General features: G+C 38.3%; 2 protein-coding genes across 3 annotated transcripts in view; both read right to left on the reverse strand.

Annotated features, from left to right (window-relative positions):
- The window catches only part of LOC138194438 (focal adhesion kinase 1-like), a 60,386-nt gene extending 51,927 nt beyond the window's left edge, over window positions 1-8,459 (reverse strand). The window contains exon 1 of one of the 2 annotated variants that reach the window (XM_069143171.1): window positions 8,175-8,459. The gene's annotated coding sequence lies outside the window, so the exon portion shown is untranslated. Of the gene's footprint in view, window positions 1-8,057 lie in introns of both variants that reach the window. The other variant, XM_069143170.1, reaches the window with a different exon arrangement.
- A 3,878-nt stretch (window positions 8,460-12,337) lies between these two features.
- Window positions 12,338-16,197, reverse strand: LOC138192483 (protein NDRG1-like). The gene is made up of 12 exons (XM_069139899.1): window positions 16,147-16,197; window positions 15,644-15,749; window positions 14,970-15,090; window positions 14,743-14,805; window positions 14,583-14,643; window positions 14,080-14,166; window positions 13,786-13,842; window positions 13,414-13,580; window positions 13,125-13,224; window positions 12,813-12,848; window positions 12,668-12,719; window positions 12,338-12,564 (listed from the first exon to the last, which is right to left on the reverse strand). The coding sequence occupies exons 1-12, from the start codon at window positions 16,195-16,197 to the stop codon at window positions 12,338-12,340; spliced, it is 1,128 nt and encodes a 375-aa protein (XP_068996000.1).
- Between the last annotated feature and the right edge of the window lie 6,445 nt (window positions 16,198-22,642).

Consider the following 22,642-nt stretch of genomic DNA (forward strand, 5'->3'; position numbering starts at 1 on the left):
GAAGAAAAGGAGTAAAGAAAAGAGGATAGATAAAAGAAGGATACAAAGGTTGAGAATTATACAGGTGGCCTGAGAAAAGGGAAAGACCGGAAGAAAGCAGAGCTAAACAGAGGAGGGAATCGAATCACGTGATCATTGAGAAATGTAGCCACTTACATTACAACTTTTTTGCCTGAATCAAATGACGGATAGCACAACAACTAACAGGCACATCCAAGAGGACTTTGAGCACTAAGGGAAGTCCAACTGATTGATTAAAATGCTTAGTTATTGAGCGACAAAAATCAATTTCTAATCACACTAAGCCCATCTACTGGTTTACATGTTTGTCTGCATTGACCGTCCAGTGACTGTGCAGCAGCTCTAATGAATCAGGAGAATATGTGTTGCGTCCCAGACAGCTGGAGGGAAGTGGGAATCATGACTTGGCAAAATATATCTGCTCTGTCACGCTGTCATAACTTTACCCCCCTGCTCACGTTCAACTCTCCACGACCTCCCCTCCCCTCTTTTCTCTCACTCTTTACTACACTGCAAAATCGACACCAAAATGAGCAACGGGATTAAACATCCTTCACTCTGAAGCTAAGCTGACATCTGTTACTAAGCAACAGCCACAAAGCAGGACCGTGACGCTAATAAGGATGCCAAGGCTTTGTCTTATAATATAGGAAGGATACAAATCCATGTCCCAATTCCACACAGCTTCCTACTGCTGAACACTATGTAGTGGGCGATATGGCCTGAAAATAATATCACGATATTTCAGGGTATTTCTGACGTTACTATATTTTTCTTAAAATACTGACACATATTTTATTAGTAATTTCAAGCGCATGAAATTGCAGTCAAATAAGTCTTATAGCTTTGAACTCTGTCAACTTCCACGTAACGGTTTGTCTACAAATATTTTTTTTTTTTAAAGAAATCAAACTGGTCTCACAGTTCTTTACTTTGTAAACATAAATAGTGAGATTCAGATTATGTAAATATTCTGCAATGCCTAGCTAAGATTTCATGATGATGCTGTGCATAAGTTATGCATGTAACAGTATGAATTATTTATGTCATATTAAAAATGACGTTGATTTTATCATGAACGATATGATATGGCACACCCCTAATGTGGTTTTATTAATTGCACAAAGGAAAAAGGGGAAGCGCTCAGAGCTGGAACATTTGCTGGTAAAACTTCTCAATGAACACCAGAGAAGAGAGAAAAAAAAAAAAAAAAAAAAAAAAAAAAATCTTTGCGTTTCCTTATTGTACTTACTTTCCAGTAAAAAAAAAAAAAAAAAAAAAAAAATCTCAAATTCTGGACACAACAAGACTGTAATATATAACTGGGAAACAGTTTATGACTGTGATAATCAGCTGCGTAGCTTATTAAATTGTAACGTTTTATTGTTATTTTTGTTACACTGACTGAAACACTTTATTTGGTTTGATTCACTGCCGCTCCGTGTGTGTTCTGCCATTTCATATAATTTCCTCTAATCACATAATCCAATTTGTTCCTGGCAGAGTTGTGTCCAAAACGATGGCTACAAGTAGCATACTATTAACAAAAGTGACACAACTCCCGTCCTGGTATTATTCTCTCGCTCTCTCCCCCTCATTCGCAGTCAAATAGTCAGCAGTGATAAATGCAACATTAAGGCACTCAGCGAATTGGAGCCAGGACTGGCAGCACATTCAGCAAAGAAGGCCAAAGGATTACGCTTGTGTTGTAATGTTTCTTGGTGTTAAAAATATAAATGTAGTACGCTGAAGCACTAATTGTCGTGAAAATAGCCCACAAATTGACCCTCTACAACCGCCTCTGGTTTGAACACTTCCTGATATCCAAGTGATTCAAATAACAGCAACATAACATGCACACCAGAGACTTCAAACAAACATCCAGGCAGACATGTTTCCTGAATTTCGCTACACATGACCTAACTTAAACCATTCAAATCCACAAATAATGACTCTGAAACTAGACACTGTTAATAAAAAACAGTGCTGAAAAGTGTGTATTTCACTCGCACGAAGACTCTTCAGAGCTTCTCCCCCCTACTCTATCACATCCCCGCCTCTCCTCATACACGCTCTCAGCCTTTTTCTTTCTCTCTCCCACTCACAGTAAAATAACTATTGCCTCTGGCACAGAAGCTACGCCAGTTGACACCACACTCAGGGCATTGCACAACTCCATTCTCATCAAAAAAACAACAACAGCAGCCTTTTGCAGCTCGTTTGCGGTGCTCAGCCTGTCAGAATAGAGTACGGCAGAACAGAGGGGCGCGAAACTGAGCGCAACATCAGACAGTAGAACTAAGTCACCACAGGAGCAGCTACAGCTTTAATGAGGTAGCTGTCACTGTAAGTAGCAGCTATAAAAATGTAGTATTGTAGTATTGGGACCACTGCAGAGGTAGGGGAGTGATACAGAGGACACTTGCGTTTAAACCAGCGTCCTTTTTCACATCTGCATTTTTTTTGTTGGGCAGGAGAAGAGCTTACATGTGCCAGGACAGGCCATATTGTAGGTTTATTTTCCAATACAGACAAATCAGGTAGAGTAGCAAGTTCAATTTGTTAAGTAATATGTGTCGATGTGAATGCTTGACTATAATGCACCATTACACAGTCCAGTCACCCACATTAATTCAGAGGTCAGCAGAACACAGAACAAAATCCTTCATAAGATTTCTGACAGCCATGCAGCCCATTATCACTCACTGTCATCAGTTATTTTCCTCTCAACCTCCAATTATTAGTCGTGTAATAAATTACTTGATCAACAGAAAATTAATCTCTAGCTATTTTGATAATCAGTTAAACATTTTGAGACATTTAATCATTTATTAAAATTTCAGCTTCTTAAATGTCAATATTTTCTTCTTCCTGGAGTCCGCCATAATGACAAACTGAACAGTTTTTGTTGGCGGACTGTTGGTCGAGACAAAAGACATTTTAGGCTGCACTTTAGGATCTGGGAAACACCGGTCGACGTTTTTGTCCCTCCTTTTTAAGGAACAAGCAACAATCGAGAAAGTCATTGACTTGATCATGAAAAGAATTACTATTTGTAGCCCTATTTTCTCCTTATTAGCAAATTCACTGTGCCACTTTGAATCTATTGTATGAAGGATGTGATTCAATTACAATATTTGTATGCAATATAACACTAATTAAACAAAATAAATAAAAAAAAAACGACTTGTGAAAACGGATCTTCGAAAGACAAACGCAAAACCCACATAGGTCACTTTTTTGTTTTCTATATTTCTACCAAAACTTTTTCAAACTATCCTTTGTAAATTAAAAGAGATGATTAAAGACAGATTTTAGATAAACTAAAGAAATTCACAGATCTCCAGTCTCATTATTCCTCCCACATCAAGTCATTCTAGTATTTGTTTGTTTGTGAAGCTGATTAAATACTTTATGTGACTGATTCATTTGTCAGTCATATTATCTCTTTCATTTAAAGAGTAAATATTTTGGACTGTATATGAAATCAACGGTTTTATGTGGAAGGACTGCAGCGCCCTCTCTCAGATCCCCATTTTATTCTCTCCCATTCTTGAAGTCACAGATTTATAGTTTAATTTTTTACACAAACAAGTCTTATTTACAAGCTGTTTTATGGCTCTGTGCAATGCACTGCACAAAGTTAACGTTCAGACATTTATAAATACATTAATTCAAACCACCGCGTCTCTGGGTTCCCACATAACCTTCACATCTCTGAATACTTTCAGGAACTGAGAAAAAGGATTTTGCTATTAAATGCCAAACGTTTTAGATTTTTGGCTGTATTTTACGATATGAATTCCTCTCAAACAGTTTACTTATGAAAAGTGCTTCAAAAAAAGGATTAAATGGCAGAGAAGAGAGAAGAGAGACGATTCAAATGGTGATAAACCACCAGAGCAAACCAGCAATGGATTAATACATATGCTCCTACTTTCAAAACACTTGGAGTACACTTCATTTTGCAGAAACATACTTAAACAACCTCGGAAGTGGAGGAATTAGACAAATTTAAACATGACTCCAAAGCTGTTTGTGTTGCAAATATATATTTGACAGCTACATAACTCATCTAGCCACTTTTTAGATGCATTTCTTCAGAAAAAACAAAGTAAAGTAAATAAAAGTCAGGTATATGACTTACTGACTGTCTAACACATTATGGGGAAAAGGAAATTAGATTTGGACAATACTGATATTTATCGACTGCTTCTAATTCTCCCACAATACTTTCTTAACTTCTCTGCTTGACTTCCACTTACAGTCAAAAACCTCATGTGATTTTTCCATGCCAAAACAGATGGTGTGCTGTATCGTGTATGGACTTTAGAAACAGGTGTTCCAATGGTAACATTGATTTTTTTTTTTCCATATTGGCAGCGTAAGGTGATGTCATACACTGGGGAGAGTCAAATATGCTTCATAAACCCGCTTAGGCAGTACATCTAGAACTGTACGTAAACCTAAACATCAACATAACTTAAGCAAAACAGCTATGCATGCAAATAGGGGCAGACTAATGATGACAGTGTTCTCCAAGGTTTGGAACAGAGACCTGTTTGTGGATGCATGCGGCTAAAGTGAGTATAAAGAATCTGGTGTAGTCTTAGCTGTAGTTATTAGTGCAATAGCAGAAAACATGGCCTGGAGCAAAGGATGGGTATTGGAGGTAGAGCTGTCCTGGAATTCAATACAGCACAATAAAGCAACCACATTTGAGGCAAGAGATGAGACAACACAACTTAACTGAGATCATAAGGCAGACTTTTCCATCCTTTTTAGATTAAGAGCGCGTGTGTGTTTTCATATACTACTTTTGCAGACAGAAACACAAAAAGCTTTTTTTCCATAGGTCTGAGTGTATGTGCTCAGCTGCAAAAGCACAACAAAAACTGTACCTTGTTTTGATTTATGATATTGTACTTTCTCGAGCATTAATTGCCAGAAGTTTGTTTTTGGACTTATTCACCAACGTTCCCCATATACTCTGATGTCGGCTGCACACCTACATGTGGCCTGTGGCCAAGAAAAGGGACATTTGATAGCTGTGGGCTGTTGTTGCTTAGCTGCAATTGTACATGACCATAAATCTGATGTTTTAACTCTTTGTGGCACAGTTATGACCAGATATGGCTGTTCAAGGACTCTACAAGATCAGAATCCATCCTGTGCAGTAAACAACAAAAAGATCAGACGTGGACTACGGAAAAACAGTTCAACATTAAAAACCTTTCTGTTTACATGCAGAGGAATACCTAAAAGAATGAGTGGGGATACTAAAAACTATAACAGGGGGTCAATGAGTCTTACAAGTAAAGTGAATCCAATAAGTTGTTGTTGATTTTTTTACTATAATGCAGCTGTTTATCTTTTATCTTTCATTGTAAAGGCCTATGAAGAATTATGAAAACAGCAGTTTTTGGGAACTGTAGTTGCAGTGGCAGGGACAGTCACCAGATCAGTCCCACTAGCATGTGTTGTTGTTGTTGTGAACATAAATGCCTGACTGAATGGGAGTTTGTCTCAAAAACTGCGATGGGAGTTTTTTTTTAAATTTTATTTATTTTTTTTATATAAAAAACTGCAATGCAATTTGTGAAGTTTACATTATTTTTTGAATGGGGGGCGGGGGAGGGGGGTATTAAGCTACTAATGAAGAAAGCAGCAGATTTTCTATTGAGTGACTTAAATGCAGAGAAGTTGTGGAAATTTTGCAAAATCGCAAGCTCCCTGAAATATTGGGAGGAGATTTCTTGAGTAAGCATTAATTGTTGCGATCTCAAAAAAAAAAAAAAAAAAAAAAAAAAAAATCACAGTTTCCTGGAGAGACAGTAATAATGGCAACGTCAGTAACAGCAGCAACAGCAGTAGTAAATACAGTGATAGCAGTGGTTGTTATATCACATTTTTAGGTTTGTAGGAATCGTTCACCAGAAAAATAAAAGTACACTCATGTTACATGGAGGTAAATCTGACAACCAAGATCCAAATTTCTTCACGGCAACAGATACAAACGAGCAGATTTGTGCCACTTAATTCACCTGTCAACTTTGTTTGTCAGAAGCAACCAACCAGGTTTATCAAAGGAAAACCGAACAGACTGACACCGTATCAGACCCCCGTACGTCTTTGTTTGTGCTCCACTTTCTACCTGTCTGCAAGGTTTTCACATGCAACTGCTTGCACAGCGGTGAGTTTCACAAATTCCTTTCCAGCCCTCAGCCTGCCAGACCCTCTCTACCTGCCTAGCACAGAGCACCCATAAACCAGTCCAATCACAGTCGAGCCGACTCACCGAGCTATCAGTATGACTACAAACATACATACCTCCATTGGTGCAGCCCAGGAAATCCCAGAACTGCATGTTAGGAGTCGGTATGGAGAGGACCGAACCTCTGCTAAATCGCAAACGCTTTGCGTTATATGTTCCTCTTTCCACTTCCTAGTTGTACTGCACGCTGTCACTTATAGGAGGGGAAACACCCGCCCACTGATTGTTTTGGACTGACACACCTGGGGGCTGAGTTTCATTTCTAAACAGCTGCCTCCTTCTCCCTTCACTTCCCATCTTATCTTTATCTTTCCCACCCACTGAAAAAGGACAGGGGTGAAAATCAATCCAACATCCACAGTGTTGCTTATCCCATCCATGCCTCTTCATATTAGTGGAATTGGAGAGGAAGCAGAGAGAAACAATAGCAGACATGGAAACAAAGCCACTTGAAATTCTCTTATAGAGCTCTTGCACAAAGACTGACATGATTTATATAACACAAAATGACACATTTTCAGACAGATGGCAAAAATGTTTGACACAAGAGTCAGGTTTTTATACAGTTCGCTGACTTGTGTACAACAGTGGAAAGAAAGGCCATGAATTGCAGCACTGAGTGGACATGTAATCTAGCAAACATTAACTAGTGTTTCAGTAATACAGACACAGAAGGTGCCGGTGTTCATTCATTGGAAGGGAGGTGAAATGTCTTGATTCACTTATTCTCTTAAATCGGTTTGAGTGTATTTACTGAAGAGTAAGGTTGATACCATCCTCCTCATTTTTTCCAGGTGTAAAACACTAAAATATGTTGGTAATCCAGATGAAACATTGTTGGTTTTTTTTGCCCATGATCACAATAAAATATCTGTAAATACACTTTAATGTCCTGATCCTCCAGATTGGCTGCTGGGGGCGTGTACAGGGACTTGATCAAGGGTCCCATGGAGGCAGGAAGCAAGATGCGAAAACAGAAATCTGTAGGAGACATGACAGGGCAGCTTTGACCCCCGAAATTCCTGAAACCAAAAGTAAAACACTGACCATCAATCACAACCACGGAGCTGCTGTGCACCCAGCTGTGCACGATGTCTAATTCTTGCACTACATTTTTTTTTCTCTTTTTTTTTTTTCTTTAATCCCACCAAGCAGGCTAAATGAGTGATTTGTGGTCCTGACACCAGGCCTTGTTCAAATATTAATACCTTTCAATCGGCCTACCACAGCGATAAGTATTGCGGCTGACAAGGCTGCAAGCGACCCCAAAACACTTGAGACGCTCAAGGTTCAGTAAAGATCTGCCCCCTTTTGTATCTATAAAAAAAATAATTAAAAAAAACCCGGTTGCCTGCAACAATGAGAATCGGCAACTCGTTGCTCAACAAAAACCCAGATGTTTCGCCCCAGCGTTGTGGCTCTGCGTGACAGAAATCCTCCTGGTTTGGACCTTTGCACCTCCCGGAGGAGCACAGAGGGAGAGGTGCTGGTTTCGGCCACTGCACCACTTGTCTGTCTGTTAGGAATACAAATGACTCCGCGCTGTCAGACTGACCAGCATTTCACATCAGTTAGCCCGCGATATGTCCTCCAAATCCTGACTCCAGCCTTGTGATAAACACACCCACTCGTATTGCACTTGGCGTTAACCCCATTGTCTGTGTATGTGTTGCCTCCCCCCCCCTCTTTTTAATGCTAAGCTAACTCTGCTACCGGAGGACTGTTCCCACTCAGTCCGCCCCCGAAACGGATCAATACTCACCCGCTTCAGCCCTGAAGCCCGGCCGCACCTACTCCCCGTCACCTTTATCCGGCCCGGCGCGTCTGCTTTATATACATATATATATATATATATATATATATATATATATATATTCACCCGACTGATAGCAGAACCGGCTCGCTGGCTGTGTCTCTTACGCTCCGGGTCCCTCTCTCTGTCTGTTTTTGTCCACAACAGCGCCGTGCCCGGCTGTCGGTGTCCACTGACGTTAGCTGTTAGCGCCGCTGCCGCCGCTGGAGGAGTCTGATCTGATCCAACATGGCTGCAGATGGCAGCGCTCCCTGACGGGAGGAGAGGGGCCCTACGTGTCCGGGTGCTTCGCACGCCGAGGGTCCCCGACATGTATTTTATGTAACATCCCAATTTCTCAACTGCTGCACCCCTCCCACATTTCTATTGTCATGTGAGGAGGCACTGATTTATGAAGAAGGAGTTGTAACGCGCCCTTAGACTGCACAGTATGATATCAGATGGATGATGGAAATAATGCTTCTCTGTAAATATTAATCATAATTGTAAAGAACATGAGGTATTGTTTGACCTTGAAAAACAGCCATATTTATTGTAGCCTGCTGTAGTGGGAAATATATTTAGCCTATGACGCTAAATGGCAAGCAGAGTCAAGGAACAACAGTTTATATAGGCTACTTTACATTCATGACCAATTGACATCATATCAGCTGAGGTGTAAGAAGTATTTAGGGACTTTATATCAGTGAAAGTATACGGCACTGTGAAAAAGTGGAAGTCCTGCATTCAACGTCTTACTTACGTAAAGCCAGTCTTATCAGCAAGGTGTGTATGATGGGAGGGTGTGTCAGAGCAGTATTGTTTCATAGAAAGTAAAACATGCCACTATAAAACTACCAGATTTTGATTTCTTCAGTGATAAAAAACTGCTCACTTTATCAGTTGTAATCCATGCAATGGCAGGGCAGACGTTGAACCCATTTTATACAACAAATCACCAATTTCTATCAGTGAATATGGACGTTTTTAGGATTTCATGTTTTTACAGAGCACCCCAATGCACCAGAACAGAGTGAATTTAAATGACACAGAAGATACATGTATGAACCCATAGCCCTGCAAGAGCTGATGTCTCATGTTTAAATGAAATCTTAAGAGATTTCTGTCATACATTATTCATCATAATAAGCCAAACAAAAGAGGCTTTGAAATAAAGTTGCACTCCGAACACACACAAATACACACACAAAAACAAAATTATTGTGACTTTGATGTTGACTGTCTTGGATCTGTGTATCTCCACTGTCTTCCAGTCAAAGCCGAAAACAATTCATCTACTGACGAGCCTACGCACACACACAGTACCACCTACGCATGCACTGCATTCATGCATGCAGCTAATATCCATACAATCACAAATTTATGCAGACACACACTCAATTCAGAGATTATTTTTATCCACACAGAAGAGTAATGCAAATTACGGAGAGTGACATTTAGGTGGATTAAAATTCATGACGTCATGATCAGATTGTATACACTGGGCCACCAGTGTACCCCACATTTACACATTTAGCAGCCAAATCACTTGGCAGCTGATGGAAAAAAATAGTAAAAGGATTCTGTGATATATCTGTAATTAAATATGGAGAAAGTAAGACAGAAAAGAGAAAATTGGCCTTTAGTTGCAGATCACAGCCAGTTTATACTTAACTTTAGGTTATACAGTAAAACTCCCACTGTACATTTGGATGTATCACACATAGACTATATTTCCACAATCCTTTTGACTGATGGAACCGCAAAACACAATTTAATAGTATTGATTTCACTGGTGAAAATATAAAAATGCTAATTCACAGGCCAAAGAAATTGTGCTGTTCGGACAAATGAGAATTCAAATAACTCAAAAATTGGTTGTACAATGATGTCTGGAAATTCTTTGAACTGAAGCCCTTATCATTGCAATTTGAAATGTTAATGCATCTGAAAATGGCCTGTTGCAGTGATTTGGAGTGATTCCTGTTTCTAAGGATTTCAATTTATGTCTTACATTCCCAATTTTATTAGCCAAGGATTTACAAATATCTTATTTTAATCTCTTTTGGCCTCTTATTTTCAAATGCTTGGAGCATAAATACATGTGTTTTTAATCTATCAACAATAATTAAATATGACAAGTTCAGTTCAGAATTATCAAACCGAACATGTCAGAGTGTATATGTCAGAGAACATGCGAAGAAATTAATGTATAAATAAATATATAAATAAAACCAGATTGGGAACAAGCTATTATACAATGCATTTTAATCCAGCCCTCTTGAACGGGTCATTTAGCGATATTAAAAAGAGCCATAATGCTGTGCCAGAAGAGTGAGATTAAAAATCTACTTTATGGCGGACAAGTTGGTTTTCTATGTTATTTGAATGCAATTCTTTAAAGTGTGCTTTGAGTTTTACTTGGCTACATAAATCTGACCCAGTGGTGCCTGATTGCTGGTCATGTCCAAAGCAAGAAAATATGAGGTTATTGTAGGGTTCCATCTAGTGGTACATTTTGAGAATTACTAACTATCTATCTATCTATCTATCTATCTATCTATCTATCTATCTATCTATCTATCTATCTATCTATCTATCTATCTATCTATCTATCTATCTATCTATCTATCTATCTATCTATCTATCTATCTACGTACCTACCTACCTACCAACCTATCTCTCTGTCTGCCTGTCTGCCTGCCTGCCTACCTGCCTGTCTGTCTGTCTGTCTGCCTGTCTATGTATAGCATGTAACAATTATGAGGTTGAGAACATACAGTATTATTGTGTCATGATGACAAGAATGCCATTTTTCAGCTCAAAATAATAATAAAAAAAAAATCTTCCAACAATAATCAATCTTCATATTATTGCAGTAAATTTAATCATAGAACAGAAACTAAAATCATGTTGATGGACAGCAGTTACTTTTGGCAGGACTGATGTGTTAACAATTAGATTTATCCCTGTCTTTAAAAATAAACGTTATCAGTACATTTACTTAGCATCTGTTGGGGCTGTAACATCTATCAGAAATACCATCTGAGATATCTTGTCATTTTTAAATCTCATTTCTTCTTTGACACTCAAAAGAGTAGTCCATTGGTTTTGCATTGCACTCAAACACTACTGTCAAACTTATGACGTTGAATCCATAAAGGTGTCCTTGTAAAAACAATGACATGGCAGTTTGTTGGAGATTCAGATAACAGCTAAACTCACTTCTTTCTAACGCCACACTGGAATATTTTTCAATGTCAAATGTGTAGTCCTCACATCCAACAAACACTGTCTTCAGTGACATCACTTGAGAAGATTTATCAGATTTTAAGCCAAAAAAGGCTTTAGCCACTTGCCCACGTCATTTTTCACGTGTAGAAGTGCTCTCGAGTAGCTGGTAGCAGACTTAACAGACTGTGTGTAATTACCCTTTAATGTAAGGGAACCTGCGAATGCTGATTTTTTTTTTTTTAAATCAATGATCAACAGAGAGCTGAAAGCAATGTTTTGTATTGATACATATACCTTTATTTTACACAGGGGGGAAGTCCATTTGAAAGCATTGTGTGAACTACAACACATTCCTGCAGTTAGTAATACACAGCTGTCATAGTTGCATAATCAATACACATTTCTACAGTTATAAACATGTTGTTTTTACACCAGGAAATACTGTATTTTTACATCTTTATTATACTCTCTATACGTAGACATCTGGGTTTTATATAAACACATGATAACTTCAATCTTAAAAGAACACATTTCTGGTTTAAGGTTTCCTCATGTTTCATGATAAATGTCAGAAGCCTGCAGCAGAATCAATGGTACAAGATCAGGGACAGAGGGGAGAAAAGGACATAGACAGGGACAAGGAGAAAAATAACATATCGTAAGGGAGATATAAAATAACAGCTCAGGGCAGGATACACATCGAAAAAGGCTGAGGAGACGAAGAACAGCACAATGGAGAAACTAGGAAGAATACAAAAGACTAGATTTAAGAAATAATTGTAAATTCATGAATTTATGAGAAGAAACAGAGGGAGTTAGAGGAAAAAGCAAAAGGATGAAGGAAAGTCACATGAAACTATGACATGTGACCTTTCAGGTAGAGTTATAGTGCAGATAAAAGGGCATAAGTGTTTGAAGACAGGTGGATAGGAGAAATAATTTGGAATACACATGGGTCGGCTAAATATAATGAGGTATAATCTGAATTAAGTGCATTGGATTTAGAGCTGCGTACTCTAGCATGCCACTTCAGCTGACTTTGAGATGTTCTGGCTCACATTGGAAACACTGTCCATGGAGACGTCGGTGTGTGAGCGTCCACGCTTCTCCTCAGTGCTGTGTGATTGTGTTCGGCCTCGCTGCAGCTCGTTGGTATGTGCTCGGCTCCGAGAGCCATCAAAGGATGACATGCTGGAGTTGGAGGCTGTCCGCGAGCGGAGTCTGGTCATGCTGGCACTAGACACTGGAGAAAAAAAGAGACATAGGTTTTTCACTGGTTGGACACTGAGATATAATTGTTCTAATTTAGGATTAAAATATTTTATAGGTAAGTTATATTCACTTACTGTATCCCATGCCCTGAATGAAATATTTGATGGCTTCAATCACTTTGGGTGGCTGTGGAGAAGAAGATAAAAAGTATTAGAAATATTTCCAACCAACCGGGAGCAGAGATTCTACAGTAGAGTAACCAATACAATGTGTCAGTACCTGATCCACCTGAGGAAGGCCTCCACAGTCCGCCATCTAGAAGAGAACAAATGGGTTTGAGCTTCAGTCCGAGTTCAAGTTTTTATCTGCCAGAGCTTTCAGATAAATGACGAGATAAATTGGAAGTGTTTTACTACAGCATAAACTGATATTCGACAATATCAGGTCAGTATTTACAACCTGGCAGCACCACAGTTTTATATAATACAGTAATAATGCATCAGATATTGCATGGATGCGCCTAGCTGTGTTATTCTATTTTGGGGGGTGGGTTGTTTACTTTATTTTTGAGTCAATCACTCATCGGGTTACCTTGAGCAGTGTCGTCTTGGTGGGGTTGAGTTTAGAGTTGCAGTCGACCACAGCCTCCACAGCTGGAGAGTTATCACCTACAATCAGCAGAGTGGAGCATCTACAGCCAAACAGAGAGGTGAAACAAGCATGGTTATGGTTAGGATTATAGAGGGCCGGCTGCAAAGATGCAAGCTCGTGATTGGCAAATTAGTCATGAGCAATGAAATAAAACTGCTAATTTTCGTTCAAGAACTATTATGTGAAAGATCTTGATGCATGCTCTTTAAAGGTGAAAGGTTTTACTAACTTGAGGGTCCTGACATTGATGTTTCCTCCAGGAACAGGCCTCTCCACCTCCAGAGCATTGCGGCTGTTGTAGGAGCGGAAGAACTGATTCACGTTGGACTGGTTCATCATCGTAGTGATGTGGTGACGGTATGTAGCTATGAGGTCATGGTTGGTCTGGATCTCATCCTGTAGGTCAGTTTAAACAAAGGTCAAATATGTTCTGCATTTCTGTACTTTTGTTCTGAAGATGAATAACCTCATCCATATTGAATCATTTAACACAAAAATGATCGCTGAAGATCATTAAGATTCATGCTTTAATTTTTCTTGTCATGCTGCAGAGTATACTTTATTCTACAGCAACTCAAGCCCATTAGGCTTTATAACTTACCTTTCCAAACAAGTGTGTGATGACTGAGTCCGGGAGAGTGTGGGTCCATTCAGTGATCTATAACACACACAGATTCATGTTGAGCTGCATTTAGCCTTTAATGTATTGTTATCAGGCTGGTTTAAAATAATAATCATTGGGAAGTGAAACAGTGGGGAAAATGCAGGTATTACTTAACATTCCCATGACAGCTTAAGTGATGTAATCAATCAAATCCTGTTGTACCCCCTAAAGTTTCACAATATTAAAGTAAATCTCACATGTTAACCTGAATGAAAAACACATATAACATACCTTGTTTGCAACACTATCTATTAGGCCTTCAGCGTTGGGGTTGATGTTGACCAAAACTAACCCATCCACCATATCAGGGTGATTCAGCTACACACAGAGGGAAGATCAGGAATTTGTTATATGTAACTTTTCACAAACCTTTCTGATTCAGATGCAAAACAATTTAACAAACATGTAACTCATGTTTTTTTTCTTTCTTCTAAAGTATGGGTGTAGTTACACTACATTGTCATGTCACTTTTGCACCTTGTATGCTCCAACTGATGCACAACAGAAGTAACATGGCTGTTAGAAAATGCAAATGCTATTGTATGTGTGTACCTTAATTTAAAAAGGAAGGCTCTGGTCAGTAACTCTGGTAAATATTTCTACACTGGTAGACACTAAAACCAAATTAAGATCGGTACTCAGTTTAGTTTATAACCTGTTTTTCTTAAGTGCAAAACCAGGTGTCCGCACTGTCTTACATTTGGAATGGGATTGAAAGAAAAATCTGAACTCACAGCAAATTTAGCCAGAATGTATGCTCCAGCTCCAACTCCCAGGCCGATCACACTTCGCAACCTGCAAAGCACACAGTCCAAAAATTAATTGGTCAACCCAACCAAAAAGAGATTGGCATCAGATTAATTGGTAGCAAGAGGAGTCTTAAGTCTGTTTTACCCAAAGTGTTTGAGGACAGTGGGCAGCGCTTCAGACAGCTGGTCCATGGAAGGATAGGGATACCTGAGGGGTCAAAAGTCAAATTTAGTGTCAGCAGACATGTGAGCCAACAATGTATGGCTCTGTAACTGTTATCAAATCATAGTATGATTACGGAATTAAATATAAATGTAAATCAAATAAGCTGTGGAAAAACAGACTAAAAGTAGTAAAGATAATCTACTGACTCAGCTGGCAGAGTTTTGGCTCCTTCGTGTTGACCTGGTGCTTCAACATGACAAACAGGTAAATGTCTGAGGATTTCCTGCATGTCCTCGTGGTTGAACAGAGTGTCAAAACAGGACTTGTCTGCAGAAGGAAAACACAAAAATAACATCAGTTCTGTTCATGTAAAGTGACGCAAATATTAAACCTAATATAAAATAATTTACAAAAAATAAGAAAACAAAAATAGATAACACTCAGATTAACATTTTTTTGAGAGAATTTAGAAAGTGTCAAATAGTCATTATTCAAAATGTACTAGAAATTTGGATAATTTGTTTTTTTAAAAGGCAGTTATTTATGTAAACAAAATATAAGAAGGATACTTTGATGCATTCATGCAAACTAAGAAATAAGTTTTATATAATGAACCAACAAGCTGTTCTTCTTCAGATACACAAATATATTTTTTAATTCATTTTTTGACTTAGTTAAAATAAACAAAGTTATAATTATAAATCAGATACCTGTGTGATGCCAATATTAATTTGGATATCAGGTGGTTTAAACAACTTGTCCTATTTGCGGCATAGATTTCTATTTTGAATTTCATTTGAATTCATGTATATTATATATGTTTGCAGGATGTAAACATTATAAACACCGCACTATTGGGTCTGTTGGAGTTGTGACTTACGGTTCAGTCCGACATCATGAAAGGTCAGGATGACGGGGGTCTTTGCCTTAACAGTCCCCATCATGATGCAGTGGACGTTCCCATGCTGAGTCTCTACATGCTCTTCCTGAAAACAAAAACACACAGAATCCGTCACACATTCAGATAATACAAATGTGTACAAAGTTTGTGTCCCTTTTTGAGTGTCACAGAGGATGCATTTCCATGTACAAGTAGAAGAAACTATAGATTAAAACTCAAAGAACATAAAGTCCCTTTTCTTCTAGCGAAAAATTAAACCACGCTTAGTAGCTGACATGATTAAAGTTGGTTAATTTTTTTCTGACAGTGCAATTTTATCTCAAATTAATGTGAACAAACCAAATACAGAAGTTAACAATATTATGCCCAACTCCAAACTAAAATTCTGTGATATCATTGTAAAACACATTACTTTTTCTTTTTTTTACACTCAAACGGTAGATCTACCCTCAAGGTTAACTTAAATTCTCTGTGATACTCACAGTGATTTGGGGCTCAAAGACACAGTCACACTCGTTCTCCTCCAGGCCCATGGCTGCTGATGCAGAGTAGACCTCAACAGATAAATAAGGAGATGTGCAGGAAATGCAGAACAGATGTCCTGTTTGTATTGTTAATTGATCCTTAATTTATCTTTTCTTTATCTTTTCAACCTTCAGTCCGTCAGATACCACACACGTCAACAGCAGTTCTGCATGTAAGTAACTGACCATTTGTTTGAGCTTGTTTTTATATCTTCTGACACTGATCTGTTTATAAGCCCTAACTCCAGCCTAGCTCACACGTGGCCAATTGGCTCTTTCCTTTTTAATCTGACCTCAGGCTGCTGTAGGGGCATCACCGGATTTCTACAGGGAATTAACCAGAGCATCTACCCTGCAAAATTTAAACTTCACTGCAAAGTTTCTATGTCTTAATGCACTTAGATTAATGTATAAGATACAGATTCTATCATTACCTTTCAAGACTACTTGAATCACATTTATAAGTTATTTTCTGAATGTGTTGAACCTCTGTTTTTCTTAAACTTGGCTTTGAATAATTTCTACCATTTCTCATTCAATACAACTGAAATGTAATCAAACCAGTCATAAATCTGACATGTAATAAGCTTGATAAGTGTTGACTGAATTTAAAATCACAGGTAAAGCTTGTTATTTTTTGCTGTGAGGCAGTAACAGTCACAACACCTTTAGCCAAGCCACGATCAGGTCAGCTGTTTAATGTCAGTGAGCCATCTGTTCCTCGCAGCAAAGCGGTTTGCTTCCTGTAGTCCAGTTACCTTGACCCGAATGTTTACGTCGGATATTAATCTAATTTTGATAATTTCCTTGAACTCTGTATGTCATGTAGTGCTTAAACATCCTTACTGCTAAAATAAAATCCAATTGCCAAACTTCAATGATCACATTTAATGATCATTTCAGTCCGCAGTAACCTTGACCTTTGCCCTTTGATCACCATAAACAATCAGTTCCTGTCCAGTCCAAGTGAATGTTCAAGATCAAATTTAAGGTAAAAAAGGGGAATACATGATGGACAGATGGATGGATGGAGTTCCAGAGATAAATAATGGAGTGGGGTGAGGTAACAGGGACCTTGATGTTTAACCTAATCGGTTTGTCCTCTATAAAGTGAACGTTTGTGCCAAATTTTAAAAAATCACCCCAAGGTGTTTCTGAGATGTCGCATTTACAAGAGTGAGACACTCGTACGTACAGACATCTCAAATCACATAATGCCTCCAGCCACAGCTGTTGCCAATATGGAAACATAAAAAGTTACATTTAATTATTAAAGGTGTATATGACTGTTAAATATGTTGTGATGAAGCTAAATTGAAAACAAAAATATTAACAATACTTTGCAATTTAAAACAATGAACAAAATAAATCGATTCATAGTTATACAAAGATGTTGATGGAGACTATAAACCTTTAATATAAAAACATTCTGAAGGGTTGAAAAGGGTTCGTAAATGAATGTGAGAGAAAAATCGTGCCATAATGTGAGAGAAACTCAGATGTCAGAACAGGTTAATGCTGCATTGCATCCACTCTGACGTGTTTTTTCTTCCATGATGGCAACAGGTCAAAGGTTTCTGGATTAGCTGGAGAAAATCAGGGTGGCTGAAATTAGGACTGCTCTCCTCTCAGTCATCTAGTCCCGAGCAAAACACTGAGCAAAACATTAAAAATCTCTGCAGCTACTATATGAGCATGAAGCAGACCGTCATTAAAGCTGAGTCACTGGTATCCAGGTCAATAACTTTAAAACACGTAACAGCGGACTCAGCAGTCGTAGTTGGACTACATTGCATACAATGGCAGCTGCCTGAGCGGAAACACAACAGACTACACAGTGAACACCTTCTTTAAGACATAATGACGCCACAGCTTTAAGCATACGTGAGACGAGAGCTGCGTGTGCAATGCGTTTAATCCATTTAGTGGTGGCTGAAGAGCAGATGGGTCTTATTCAGCCTCACGTCAGTCAAAGCCATAATAACATCATCGGAACCCTGTCTAAGCTCTGGCCTGCTAGCCTATTTCACCGTTGACTGTCCCATATTCTGCTCGATGTGTTGTTTGATGCTTTGCTAATTTTCTGCAAGTATGTCACTCATTGTTCAAAGAGATTTGCCAACATTGACGTCACGTTAAGCAACAGCATGAATAAGAGTTTTTCTTGTTTATAGAAAGTGTTTTAATTTCAGAGTGTCTGTGCGAAATAGAGGGTCAGAAATATTAATATTAAACTAGTCTTGACCAATATGAAAACAGTTTATCAAACAAAACTGTCTCTCTCCCCGCTCATAATATTTCTACAAAAATTAATTATGGTAGCTGGAATATCAGCCATTTCCAAGATCCCAGAACAACTGTAACAAATAAAATACATTCAACCATGGACTCAAACCTTGTCCTACAGTCAGCAGAGTTGTGACATTAACCTTCACACCATCATTTAGGACTACTGTGTGATGGTAGCATGACATATTGGCCAGCTCTCATTTGGTGGCAAGCACCAGTTCAAAATCCAAATAATAATATGATTCCAAAAACTGAGGAGGAGAACATAACACTTAAAAAAAATTGTCTTCCTGCTGTTGCCAAGCACTACATTGGTTTGCAGTGTTAGCCACTTCCCATTGGAGTCCACTAGATGGAGTTTCATGTCAACTTTCTGGATGCCATTGGTCAAATGGCAGAATAAGGAAGGTCAGAAAACTCCTTGTTTTTCACCTGGTGAACCTTTAAATCGCTAATTCATTTATATATCAGTATCATATTATTTATGTTTGTTGATGCACTTTTATTTTTGCTGTATGACTTTTACAAATTATTTTGGATTTGCTCCAAAACAGAAGGGAAAGACGGTGAGATGGAAAATGAGTTTTCAAAGGAGAGAAATCACAGCATATGGTGAAGTGATCGTTGAGCTACAAGTATCCTCTTCAGTTCCTTTCTTCACTCTCTAAATCTCTTCACTTCAGGGCACCGGGCTTACATACATATACGTAAATAAGATAGCGTAGTTGTATTGTCATTCTGACGAGCGGTGGCCATGGTAACTCTTCAGGCTGCAGGTAGATGTCCTGCAGTCTGACTCTCAGCTTTCACAACATTCTAATAATACACACAGCAGCTGCTGCCGCCTGCCACCATGCTTGACTGTGTGTGTGTGTGTGTGTGTGTGTGTGTGTGTGTGTGTGTGTGTGTGTGTGTGTGCTTGTATGTGTGTGAGTTCTTCTGAAAGGAGTGTGCGAGTGTTTACGTGCAAAAACACACTGGCCCTTCTCATGACCCTTTTTTTTTTTAACATAGTCAAGTTGTGCATTCAGAGTTCAGGTTTAAAATTTGTGACAGTTTTCTGAAAGCAAGAACATTAAAGATCCAATATCTTAGTGGTTTCCAACATTTTTGGCTCAAAACCTAATAATTCAAGACTCAATGATACCTGAATATAGTTTTGTGGGTAAAGGTCAAGGTTCAAGGTCACTGTGACCTCACGTCCCTCTCATCCGTTGATTCCATTCTCGTGGGCGCCAAATCTCAAGAAAGAGTGGAAGAAATTTCGTTTTGTACTAACAATGAAGTGACAACATTTTGGAGGTTAAGGTCATTGTCACATCACATTCAAGGACGCCTACAGGGAATTTCTTCAAATATCTTACAAATGTTCCATATGCCATAGTAATGAACTGCTTTGATTTTGGTGGTCAAAGGTCATAGGTCAAGGTCAACCTCACATTTATTTCATTCTTGCAAAAGTGATATCTCAAGAACGCCTACAGGGACCTTCTTAAAATTTGGGGCAAATATTCGCTTTAATTAATGAATTAACTGAATTGGTTTTGATGATCTTATGACAGATATGGATGTAAACAACAACTTAATTGGTCTGAGGAGGACCTTTCATTTTAATTATTACCAAATTATAAATCTAAACACAATTATATTGTGAAGTAAACTGATATTGTACTGTTTGCACATAATCTTTCGTTTACCCATATAATTGATATGATTTTGAAAATACTGGCGCAGTTCATAGAGGAAGCCGCTTAACATGGATTAAAGCTGAAATCTAACATGGTGTGATTATTCATTTGATCATTGTCCAAGTCATTAACACATGTTGTGTGTAAAACACACAGTTCAGAGGATATAGCTCATAGGAGAAACTAAGCTTCCTTTTCATCTCCAGTTTCTTCTTAGTTGCTCAGGGAATTACATAGTATTTCACACAGCTGCATGAGTGGTGCGCCCGGGGACAGAATTACAAACTACTTCAAGATAGGACACTCTGTGTAATTGTATACAGTGTATCAACATGTTAAATCAGCGTAAATGTTAAGATCGCCTGCAGTCCTACTTCAGTCATTCATCATGAATGAAGGATTCAGAGGCAATCTTGATTGGAAAGTCAGTAGTCAAAACATGGGTTTTTACACTGAAATACCAGCTATAAATATGAAAGGCATCTACTCGTGTCAGTTAGTTGTAATCTGATCTGTGGTTGTAGTAGCAGTTGTTGTAGAAGTACCAAAAGTAGTTGTAGTCATCCATAACACTGTTAAATTGGCTCATAATTTCATAAATTTTTTTTTGTTGGAAAGTATGTTTGTATTCATCAGATGCATATATAACAGAGTGAGACCAGAGGCTCTTTAGCCAGATTAGAGCTCCTCCATAGGTGCAACAGGATGTTTAAATAGAACCCAGCCATTGCATAATGCCAGGAATAGCATACCAAGAAGGGTCTAGTACAACAACAATTACTCAAGCAACTCTTACAAAAGATGGAAATGTTAGGGATATTCATTCATCTAACATTTAAATTTTTCTTTCCCAAACAGGCTTTTCAACTTTTTTTGGGGCAACGGTGTCTGTCACTTTCCATGACTATAATGCTATAAAATGCATATTTATTCATAAATGAATGCCTTGAATTTAAACACAGTGAGCTGCTCCCAATCGTCCTCAATGCTGGAACAATAAACAATTCTCAAGCAACCCTCAGCATACTTATTCCTTTTTGCCATGATTTTTACTGTCAGCAGTGTTGGGTTCATAAAAACAAGGCATGAACACTTCTTTGGCCTTTCTGTTGCTGTGGTAAAAGGATTTAGGGCTGCAGTCTTTGCACGCTAGTGCTTTAATGAAACTGGGAGAGAGGCCACCGCCACGCCCACAGTGTCCTTTAGGCTCCTCAAAAAGCACAAGACTCCCAGCTGAGGACTGACCTACTGAATGTCAGCTCACATTTCCAGAAACCATTGCAGCTACCATGTTTATGCCACTTTGTAGCGTCAAAACAGATGGTCACACTGGGGCTGGCAGGTCCTCAGGAGAATCAGATAGAAGAAGCCTTGAGAGGAAATGTATATAGGTTTGGGAAACAATTATAATAACTAGAATTGCAAGCAATTACAAATTCTGACTTGAAGCCATGTCACAAGTCAGATCTAAAGTTACACCCATCCTAGAGAAAGCACCCCTGAGTAAAAACAACAGGGACTAGTTTGAAAAAGAGAGGTTTGAAGAGGGATTTTCTCGAAAAAAAAAAATCAAGGAAAGGGGGTTGGGGCCTATATCAGCAAATGTAGTTCTATAGAATAAAGACAAAAAATAAATAAAAAATACATAAAAATAAATTACTTCAGAATGATGTGTTATTGCATTAAAATTAGTTATTTAACAAGACACATTTGTGTTTACTAAAGCACCCCCTTTAATTTACATGGGTACTTATTCTCTAAAGAAAACTCTGAGGGCCTCTAAAATGTACATAACAATACATATTTATACATACAATAAAAATACATAATATTTGGTGCAATAAAAAAAAACATAAATATCTAAACCTTAGTGGGGCGACACCATGTGGCTGATCACCAATTATGTTCTGGTCCTGGAACATACACGGTATGACTATAACCAAAATGGTGAAATTTAAGCAGTGACCAACTGTAAGCATCTATTAAGAACATTAAAAAAAAAAAATGTGGTGCGCCCCTAGCGATTTTATGCTGAATCACAAACTCATTCTTGACAAGTGTGTCCAATCTCATACAATGTTATCAATGTTAGCATGTTTTGGCATCAATTTTGAGGAAAAAAAAAGACTAGTTTGTTTGTTGTTTCTGTTTTGTCAGTCAGATATCTATCTTTGTTTGTCCAAATACAAGCTTAGTCTCTTTGTATTTGGAATCTGCTTATGGCTATATGCATGTTTGTTATCAAGAATAAGAAAGATGGTGGGTTATCAGAAGTGGGATAATAGTTGGCTATGATACAGTTGTTCAACACTTATAGCCATAAGCCATATATTGAAAAAGGCTCCAGCTCTGAGAAAACTTGATATACACTGAAAATGACTTCAGCTATAGAAAGAAGGCTTAAGGAGAAAGTTAATTCCAGGAACAGAGACTCAACAGGTTGACTTGTTCAATCTGTCTGGGAGCTCAAAGGAGCA

This window comes from Embiotoca jacksoni, unplaced genomic scaffold (assembly GCF_022577435.1).
Source record: "Embiotoca jacksoni isolate LCO1_2020_lvr unplaced genomic scaffold, fEmbJac1.0.p SCAF_11, whole genome shotgun sequence".
Lineage (NCBI taxonomy): Eukaryota > Metazoa > Chordata > Actinopteri > Embiotocidae > Embiotoca > Embiotoca jacksoni.